The sequence below is a fragment of the Teleopsis dalmanni genome, chromosome 1 (genome assembly GCF_002237135.1).
Source record: "Teleopsis dalmanni isolate 2A chromosome 1, ASM223713v2, whole genome shotgun sequence".
In the NCBI taxonomy this organism is placed as follows: Eukaryota; Metazoa; Arthropoda; class Insecta; order Diptera; family Diopsidae; genus Teleopsis; species Teleopsis dalmanni.
Window position 1 is genome coordinate 71,050,885 of NC_051846.1, and position 11,228 is coordinate 71,062,112.

Below are 11,228 nucleotides of genomic sequence, written 5' to 3' on the forward strand. Positions count from 1 at the left end.
AAATTTCAATGTTAATTGCATAAAAAGTGCTATGAACAGCAAAGGAAAATACCATAATTTATGTTAATGTATCTTAAAAATGCCTTTATGGTTATGGTTTATAAATAAATGAAATACATTTTAAAACATTCTGTAGAAAATGTTTTTTTTTTTGAGTTTTAAAAACAATGAAGCAGAAAATGTGAATTAAAAAATTAAAAATTGTGGCTGCCATATGTGTCAATAAAAATGCTTTTCATGCGAAATTTAACCGCATTTAAATTTTCGCGGTGCAAAAATATTTTATAATTTTTTCCACTTATTTTAAAAACTACAATTCAATCTTTAAAGCATCACTCAAAACGAGAAACCAAAGCAGAATTCCCACGCGTTTGCGGTGTGAAAATGCAAGCACTAAAAAATTATCCACGTGTGAAATTGAAGCTTAAAATTTCAAGGCACGTTTGTTTTTATCCACTTTTCAACAGAATCCAGCACATGTTTTTAACTATATAACATATATGGCTATATGGCTATATATATGCTATATGTATATATGTGCTATATGAACGTATGGATTCATACGTTTGTTTGAGTTTTTAAAATTTCTTTAAACTGTGTTTACTTAGTTTAGCGCAAAAACGTATTTTGGTCGATGTTTTTTGCTCATGTCAACACTTTTTGTGAGCATTTCAAAGGATCCGAGAAATATAATAAAAATTTCACAAGCGGATGCATGCAAAAATTTCTTATAGTTCTAATTTTTTTCTGCAAGTTTTACAGTAAAATTTGTAAATTCCAAGAAAAAACTGTACCACCACGTCAAGGTAAAATTTAATTGAAAAATAGGAAAAACTTACGGTCATGAATTTTTAAATAGTTTTGAATGGGTTTGATAAGAAAGAAAGCTCAAGTTTAAATTTATGCAATGCAGCATTTCAAGTTTTCAAAATCATATCTTCAAAGGTCTTAAAAATGATTTAACATAAATATTTATTAAGAATTAGAAGGGTTCGAATAGCAAAGAAAAGACAACAACAAAAATGGTAATTGATTTATTGAAATTTAGGTGACCATGTAATGCTTATCATCAGTGGTCTTAGGAAATATTCAAAATTTTTAATTAGTTTATAGTCCGTATATAATTATATATGGATTAATGTTTGGGCTGCAAGTGCTCAGCTTTAAACTCGTGCCTATCAAATTAGAAGTGCTGACTAATCGTGTTTTTTCCAAGTAACTAAGGTTGTGCTATTAAATTTTTAAAGTGCACCGAGTGAGTATTTTGATATGACTGACTTTATTTGAAACAATGTAGTGAATGTAGTTCACTAATTTTCGAAACCTCTTTAAAATATTTATAGTTTATTATAAATACTTTTTTGATACTCTGTGTTTTGGGTGAGTATTGAATATGGACCCTCCACACAACAATTTTTTTTTCATCATTTTCAAGCACTTTAAAATGAAACATGTGAAGTAATATACTAATCCTTAAGAAAATATGTAATAAGAGCGTATAATCATATGATATTCTAGTCAATACCTATAAGATATTTTGATTTCTTAAACTTAGAAATCACTCCTTCAAAGCAATTTAAACAATAAACATATGTTATTCTTTTCAATACTGACCACATTTCTTGACATTTCATCTGTGATCATACAATCCAATTTTTATGAATGATAACGACATTCAGATCGAAATCGTCTACATAAGTCAATTCACCATCGTTCTACGTTATTTGATCTGTTATGGAACTTGGACCATCGAACTCGTTTACCTACGTCAATTAACCATCGTTTTGCGTTATTTGATCTGTTATGGAACTTATCCAATATGTTTCACCACATCCGATAATGGCATTATTATAACTTATACTCAGTTAAAGTAATGCACTTTTCAAGTCGCATCGCAAATTATCTCAATTCAACATTGGGACAATCAATTTGGACAATAATTATACCAAATTATCCTGGAAATATATTATGTTCTTAATTAGTGATGAGAACCCAGCTCCACTCGTATTAATTGATATCAGTCTAAAAATAATTTAAAATTTTGTTTTTCTTTTCCAAATGAGAGTTTAAAAATCCATCTGTATTTTACAAAATAAAAAAATAATTTAACAAAAAAAACTATATACTCTCTGAAAAATAATTTGGTTGATTTCAGGTCAAAATATTCTTTTACTTGACGCATCATATTAGTTGAACCATATCACGTGTTGGTTTTCACATCTTCTATACTACATAAGCTGAAATTTTTCTAACTAAATGATCAGGTCAATTTAACTAGTATGTGGTTAGATCATATTTTTCTGAGTGTAGTCATTTATATGATGAAAATTGTAAAAAGCATTAAAACGTGTAGTCATAGCAAAAAAATGTACATAAGTCTATTATAGAGATAGGCCCACATTCTGCAAGTTCCTATTAGGAATTCACTCTAAACCTTATATAGCGTACAGTGCGAGTACTTTATATACATTTATGACCCTCACAACCTAAAATGTTGTTTACAAAATTTTATGTAAACAAACACATAAAGTCCTAAGCGACTTGGTTGGGTGATAGTAGACATATGTTATATCGAAGTTGTGAAACGATTTGTTTCACTTCAGCATAGAGATTCCATGAAGAATCATGCTTTCCAATAGTTATTACTTTAAGTTATGTAGACAATTGATAAACAAAGACCTCTCTCGATAAACGAAAATTTTATTCTATAAGTTCTTTATCATGTCTGTCCTGCTGTACAATGTAGAAACTTGCACAGTAACCAATAGTGTTAAGAAGACATTAAAAATATTGTAGCGCAATATTGTTAGAGAAATCGTGGTGCCATGCATACTGGTGAAGTGTATCGAATAAAAGAAATAAAGAACTTCAAGAATACTGCTATGTTAAAATAATTAAGCGTAAACTAAATCCAAAACATGTACTTCCTATATAAAGATTCTTTGGCATTACCCGAAATAGCTATATGTTCATAAATAATCTCTGTTAATTAAATAAAATTTTACTGTGGTTCATTACTGTTTATTATAATTACAATTATTACAGATATTGTAATGGTATTATAGAACCATTTCATTGCATATTATTATTGCTAGTTTTAAAGAAATAATAAAATTAAAAGTAGTTTTAAATATATTTCACAACAGACTTTCGTTTTATTTTTAATATCTCTCCTCCCAATTTTCAATCACAAATCCAAATATCTCTAGGTTTAATGTTATATGTAGCTATAACATATGCCAGCGTATTGCAACTAAGTCATAATATTAAATTCTGGGCAGTTTCTTATAACTTCATGTATTTGTATGCATTTCTTTTTCGGGTTTTAATAAAGAGAACAACTTCATTTCTAAGAACTTGACTTGCAATAGATTTCTCTCTCTCACTTCTCTTTTTCATTCTAAGAACTTTCTAAGAACATTTCTAAGAACTTAACTTGCAATAGATTTCTCTCTCTCACTGCTTTTTCTAATCATATTATGTTAACAAAGTTCATCATCCGTTTCTTCGCTCTCATCACTGTCATCACTATCATCACATATTATATACACAATAGGGTTTACAATATAATTTTGCCAAATATTACAAACACAATCTGAAAATAATTTCCTTATACATTAATATTAATATTTGATAATAATTTTAAAATTCGAACCTTTGGATTTGATAAAGAATGGCCATATATTAAAGTTTCTAGCTTCAGTATTTGCTCTAGCTCTCTCAGGTGATAAAGAATCATCTATGGAAAAGATAGTGTCATTGTCTTCAACCTGAATAGAATTTTCTGTTGATTCACTTTCTATAATAATAGTTTCACAATGCTGACCCTTGATCAAATTTTCTCCAGATTTTTCTTCTAAAAGAATAATTTCTTGACATTCAATATGATTAGAGTTTATTTTAGGTTCATCTTCCACAATAATTATTTCATGCTGTTGCACTGGTTTAAAAGTTTCTATTGGCTTTATAGTTTCCAATTTCTCCAATATTTCTAACAATTCCTTTTCATCGCCTTTAGATAAGTTTTCCAAAAGAAAATCTTGTGGTGTACAGGTCTCGCATTCGTGAGACATTTTGATTTTTTAACTACTAATTTAGATTTTTTTTAAATAAGACCTTTAAATTTTGAAGAATTTTGCAACTTTTTCTATTTATATTGTTTATATAATATTTTTTTACTTGACATAAATGATGATTTAAACATAATCTAAGGTAAATCGATCATTTTATTTAAGTACTGCATCTTGGTAAATATCCATTTTTCATGAAAAATTCATTTAACAATATGCTGAAGAGAATAACGGTAAGTATAAACATAGTATTGTAAATATATTTTGGTTATATGTATACATTTCATCTAGATCATTTAGGACCACTGCCTTCAACTGCAAAAACTTACAAATATCTTTTTGTGGTAACAGCCGCTTTCACTTAGTCATATATCCCGTAAAAACCAGCTTAGCAGAAGAAGTTCTTAAAAAAACTGCAGCAGCAAAGCGAGATGTTCGGAAACCCTCACTAGTTCATAACCAATAAGGGCACTGCCCTCACTCCAAATAGCTTTAAAACGTATTGTATAATGCAGAACTTTTAGCACCACCTGATAACAACGGGTGTCCCTAGAAGAAACGGAAAAGAAGAGCTTATGAATAAGGTAATAATAGATTTGCTAACCAAACTGTCGCTTGAAAATCCTTTAAGGTGGTACACTTATGTTAGCCATATACAGATGGCGATAAACTCCAGTATTTCCAGAAATCCTGTGTTTCCCTGTGTTTAACACCGAATGTCACAATATTTGACAATACTTCGAAGAAGAAATATTAAACAACTTCGAGAAATACCGACGTTGGATGCGCCAGGAAGCCAAAGAAGAAATTCTAAAGGTTTAACTAGAAAACAAAACGCAATTTGACAAAAAACGTAAGGAAGCTATCCGTTATCACGTTTGAGACTCATTTGCTATACTTGGAACGCAGTTTGGATCTCAGCTTATTATTTTACTTGAGCCCTTATAAAGTCACTAAAGAAAATAAAAACGATTATTATGAATGAAAAAGGTAGATTCACACGAAGGACCAAAACTAACGTCTACCATCACTGAGCAAATGAAAGCTTGGAGTGATTACGGTGAGAGTGGAGCTGAGTCGTCTGAGACAGACGACGGACAACGAGTCGGATGAACTAGTGTAGATAAAGTAGCTTAATAGGGTAGATAAGGCAATGAAAAGAAAGCAAAGATTAGAGAAGGAAAAGGTAAGAGAAGAATAAGCTAAGCTAAGTTGAGCTAAGAGTTTTTTTTTTTGTGGGAAGACAATAAAGAGTTTAATTGTATATAATAAAAATATTTATAAAATAAAGCTCCAATAAGTTAAAAATTAAATATAAACTTGAATAAATGATACAAACCATTAAGAAATATTGCGTAGGTTTTTGGATTAACCACATATATATATATTTATTATTATTCATATCCACAAGGAAAAGTTAAAATATTTACTTAACTATTTTTTATAAAAATTATGTATTACTTATTTTAAATCAGAATATAATGGAGAAATAGTCTCCCGGTGTAACAGAACACCACGACCTTAGTTTTCTTCTTTTGTTACTATTGATATTAACAAACGAATAGATGCCATTTAAACTTACTATTTTAATAAAGGCTAGATTGTCCTCCTATTTGGAGCTCCTAACAGAATATGACAATAAGGGAACAGAATATGAGACGACTTAATACATTTCTTCTAATTGTAATCCACACAGTCAAATAGATTGTTTCTTTAATTCTCAATCCCTTCCACCTAGTGCAGGTCAAGAGATCCCTTCAAATAAACTGCCATCAACTATGGTTCTTTTTTTATTAATAATTTACGTGTACCTAAATATAAACCTATATATTACCTATATATGTAAAGATATACCAAGAAATATTGATAACCTGGTAACATTTATGTAATAGTGACAACTATGAAAAAAGTACTTAACATCCCGGTTTTCCACAGTTTTTGGATGCATCACTTATTATATATTTATAGATTAAATATTTGTAAAATGCTATTCTGATTTTATAAGTTGTTTAATAAAATAACAGCAGAAAAATACACTTTTGGTATAACTACATATTGCATTACTTTGATAATGTACTATTGTATTGAAAAGATTGGTTCACCCCTATAGTCAGGGTTGCCACTTGAAAATTTTTTTCTGTGCCAAAATTGGTTTAAAAAGGTACCATTTCTGTAAAAAGAGGTCCAAAATTTTTCTATTGTCTTTTTATAAGAAAATACAATTTATATAAAATGTACAAAAAGTATAAAACAATACAATATCCACAATAAAGTTGGGTCGCCGAAAATGTACCATTTTTTGAACATGAGTACCAGAGTACCAAACGGGAAAAAAAGTACCAATTTTGGTACTAAAGTACCATAAGTGGCAACCGTGCCTATAGTTACAATAAGATATCCTTCTTCAGCAGAACAGAGTTGAGGTTGCTGGTGCGATATCTAATGGGTCACCACGAGTCCCTACGTTACCATCCCAACAAAATGGGCCTGTCCGAAGAGATAGATCGTAGGAGAGGAGACAACCACCCACACTCTATATGACTGCCCAGCCTTGATCTGGGCCAGGAGGAGGTTACTAGGTCTGGAATTGCTCTCCCCTTCCGACATTAGGAGGTCCTTAACGGCCGACATTTTAGCCTTCATCCGGAAGGCGGAATGTCTGCTGTTCAGTTAAGGTCTGTTGTAGCACAAGAGATCAATCATAATCGCAGTGCTCTCCTCCAATGGGAGCTAGTACCCCGTTGTTTCTTATCTTATTGAAAAGTTACAATACTTATATTTATGTTTACGTTTGTCTTTTAAATATCTCTATAGCACAGGAATGGAATTCAAATGACAATTTTAATTCTTCGGCACAAGATGTTTAAATTATTTGTTTAGGCAAAAGAATATTTATTCATTGTTGCCCATTATATTATATTGTGTATGTGAAGGGGACGTAACTCATCATATCAATATTACCAAAATAATATTAATTATCTAAAAATAAATTATATGGGAGATCAGTCCATGGCACATAACAAGCTACATCAATCACTCACAAAAAAAAATTAATTAAAACATAACAATTTTATATTGAATAATATATAGGTATATTCATATAGTACAAGACAGATTGTGTGAAGAACAGTATTACAATTATTTATTTCGTATTAATAAAATAATTTGCTAGTGACGCTTAAAAAAAATGCAGTCATTAAGAAAATTTCCCCTCAAAAATCAAATTAATTTATCAAATTTATTCATATCCTACAGTTCAAGGTTTGAACTAAATCCAAAGCACATTAAATATCGCATAATAGACAATACACCATACATTATAAACATTTTATTCAAACTCAATTACAATTATTATTATTATGACATTTATCTTTTAGCTTTTATTTAAAAAGCAATACAATTCCTTTCTTGTGGCTCTTGAAAATAAAAAAAAAAAAAACAAGTTTTGCTCATAATTCAAATATATATATTGAAAGGTTTTCAAAAACCAAAACAAATCTGATGAATCCAAAGCACGTACTTAAAAAATTCTGTATTAAAATAACTAACAACATATATGATATCATACTTTCGAAGGATTTTATTTAAAATATAATTTAAACTTAATGAGAATTATTATTATAAAAAATTATTAATAAAACCAAATAACTTTGTTTAGTTGATGACTCTCGAAAACTCAAAATTTCGACATTTTATTAATTAGAGGATTCAACTTATAAAATTCAAAGGTTTTGCAAAAAACCAAAACAAGAAAATACTTAAAAAGAATTTAATTCATGTAAAGAATTTAAGAAATTTTATATTAAAATATATAACAACATACGTCATAATTTTTGAAGATTTTACCCAAATATTATTTAAACTTAATGAGAATTATTATGGCAAATGACTTTACTAAAAGCAATACAACCACTTATTTTGTTTAGTTTGTAGATCTTTAAAATAAAATAAAAAAAATTTACATAAAAGTCACATATATTTATTGATCAACGTTAAACTTATAAGGTTCAAAAGGTTTTCAATATTTTTCAAAATAAAAAAAGAAATTTATAAATCCAAAGTACTTGAAAAATTTTACATCAAAACAGCAAACACACAACGCAGTTTCAGAAGATTTTATGGAAAAGTGTTTTTAAACTCAATAAGAATTATTATGGCAGTTTGCGTCTCTTTAAAATAAAATAAAGAAGTTTTACACAAAAATTACTTATATATATTGACCAAAGTTTTTCAATATTTTTCAAAACGAAAAAAAAAATTTATGAATCCAAGGCTCTTAAAAAATTTTACATTAAAATAGCAAACACAAAACGCACTTTCTAAAGATTCTACTCAAAATTATATTTAAACTCAATGAGAATTATTATGACAGATGGGTATAATAAAAGCAATACAATTATTTTTTTTACATGAATGAAATGATTTACATGTGAATATGAAACAAAATTGATTGCTGTCATTGCACGAAAACAAGACGACCGAACTAATGTTATAGTATAATAGTAATTATAATAAATTATAATATTATAGTAGCTAAAACTACTTCTGTTAACGAAATTTAGATTTAGTCGTTCCCACAAGCATAAGCTTATTTATGCTCCACAACTTTTTGGTTTACCATTACCTTACATTACAATAATAGGACAATTCTGGCAAAGATCGTTATAAGTCTTTCGAGAGATATTTGTAGGATCGACCGAAAGAGCGTTTGTAAGATTTTAGCTATTCTGGCACAAAAGTGTATGTTTAATGTTTAATTTGTAATTCCTGGTAGAAAGCTGTTTTGTTCTATATCTTTCGTGGTGGAATCTAAAACAACTGCTAATCGCTATCACATGCAAGTAAACATTAAAAAAAAATTAAAAAAAGTTAACTTAAAAATGCACAAAAAGTCAAACATTTCTTTATGATCTTTATCATTTCTATCTGTAATACCCAAAAATAAATCCAAGTTTTCCGTAAAATTTTTCCTTCTAATAGCCAAATGAGAAAGCTAAAAGTCTTCGCATTTTATATTTTATACCTATTTAGAAATCACTGAAAAATTACGCAAAATATGATATTCAATATATTTATTTTTTTAACAACAAATCCAATAATTAATCATACAATGACATTTGTTACTTTATAAATATTTAGTGTGTTTTTTTTCCAAATTTTAAGCAAATCGGCTGAAATATAACAGTATGTCATTTTGCACTGGGCAGAAAATCATTAACCAACCTTCTTCCTGTCATAGGTCATAGGTATATCCCATTTCAGACACACTATAAGAACAATGAATATTATAAAAATAGTGTTTCTATGTAGCTTTTTTGTGCTATAGTATATTACAGGTTAATTTCAATTCCAAGCTACAAATAACAGCAAATACGAATACTGAAAACTAAATACTGATCTACTGGTATTTAATCCATTTTATTTGTGCTGACTTTTTTTAAACTTTATTATAGATGATTGATGGGCTAATTAGTCGGATTTAATATAAGATTCTACAGATGAGTTGCTTTAGACTTATGAAATATAATTTAGATATAAATGATTCTGGATCTAAATTATAAGAAACTTACATAAAACCTAAAACATAATTTAATAATTTCCATAAAAAAAATTTCTTTATATTAGCGCAAAATTAAAAAAAAAATACAAATTGCCGCTTTTAAATTATAAATTGTAGAAATTATGGAGACTCTGAACTAAAACTCTGAACTAAAAGATGCAAAAACAAGATGAAAATGTCACACTTAAGTGGACTTAAATTGCTCAATGTTCGCTTCCTGCCACTTGCTCGAGTGCCTTAACAGCTGAAAGGTGTGGAAGTGATACAAACTGGTAGTGATAGAGTTAGTAGTGATAGTTTGGGTTGGGTAACGCTTAATATCAAAAAGCATTACAGAATATGAAAAGTGAATAAAATAAAAAGAAATTATAGTAAAGACCGACATCTGTGACATTTGGCTAGTCGCCATTTGAGGAAAATAGCACAGAATTTCTCTAAACATTCCCCAAATGGTGTGCTTTCATCTATTCATTTTTGCAGTTTGCTGGCTCGGGTGGACTTCATTGTTTTAGTTCTTTTCATTTTTATAAATTGTTTTGCTGCCAAACACTTGCGTTCAAACGAAGAGAAAGTGTTTAACTTTTTGAAGTGAACACAAAAAATTTGAAAGAGTCTGAGATAGTCATGCATTTAATGAATGAGTTTTCAGTTTTATTATAAAGCACGTCAAGTTTTCGTTTTTAATTTAAATTAAAGTTCTTGACTTGTGGAATAAATCTCGTTTACGAAAAATAGTTTTATTTAACAAAATATTTATCTTTAAGTGTTCTAGTTTTGAATTTGGTTATAAGCAAATCGAGAATTTAACTGCTCTGAATAAAATTTATCTTACTGCTTTCTATCATATTTTCTCGATATTGTCATTACAGAAGCTATGCCATTTGGCTAGATTGCACATGTGAAATATATACTTATGTATATGCAACATATCTCTTGATTAGCGTACTAAATACTAGTTGACTTATTTTGATGATATCTTAATCATAAACTTATCATTGCTTAATCATACTAATTTGTCATACTGATTATCAATACGTTTAAACTATTTGGCACCAACGCCTAGTTAACTGCAGTACCAAAACCTTGACAAACTAACTTATATATAGCTCTATAACTCTTCTTCAGGTCGCAGTACAACCACAGCCTATATCCACAATAATAATAGCTCTTCTTTGTCCAAGAAATACAAGAAAGTAGTCGCATATATAAATTTTTATACAACATTTAAGCTACTTTTTAACATAAATTGTATCTATATATAGAATATTTGATAGAGAATTTCTAGACTGTAATATTTTGTTGCTTTGTAAAGAGTAACATACATATTAATTTGAAGTGCAGTTAATGATATATGTACATTAACGAATTGGATACACAAATTTTAATACAAAATGAAATATGTATTAGTTTTCTTTTTTATTTAGAACAAAATTAAAAATTGATTATATTAGTATAGAAGTGATATTGTTAAGTAAGTTACATTCAAAACAACAAAATAGTTATAAAGTGTCAAGTAAAAGTTCGCTTAGTTCATTATGAGCGAAATTGACAAAAACATTTTTAATATCTTAAGTAAATCTTCATCAATTTTCATTTCT

The 11,228-nt window shown here is 28.5% G+C and overlaps 1 protein-coding gene across 1 annotated transcript; it reads right to left on the minus strand.

The window, feature by feature from the left end:
- Positions 1-3,121: 3,121 nt before the first annotated feature.
- LOC119670395 lies at positions 3,122-4,142 on the minus strand. Its single transcript, XM_038080641.1, has 2 exons — positions 3,656-4,142; positions 3,122-3,595 (listed from the first exon to the last, which is right to left on the minus strand). Exons 1-2 carry the CDS (start codon positions 4,071-4,073, stop codon positions 3,483-3,485), a joined length of 531 nt encoding a protein of 176 aa, XP_037936569.1. The 5' UTR covers positions 4,074-4,142; the 3' UTR covers positions 3,122-3,482.
- Between the last annotated feature and the right edge of the window lie 7,086 nt (positions 4,143-11,228).

Bases quoted from the DNA above. Each gene is read 5' to 3' on its own strand.
- LOC119670395 (XM_038080641.1), bottom strand. From the start codon at position 4,073: ATGTCTCACGAATGCGAGACCTGTACACCACAAGATTTTCTTTTGGAA. The intron at 3,596-3,655 runs GTTCGAATTTTA...AATTATTTTCAG, and splicing joins ATTCTTTATCAAATCCAAAG to ATTGTGTTTGTAATATTTGG.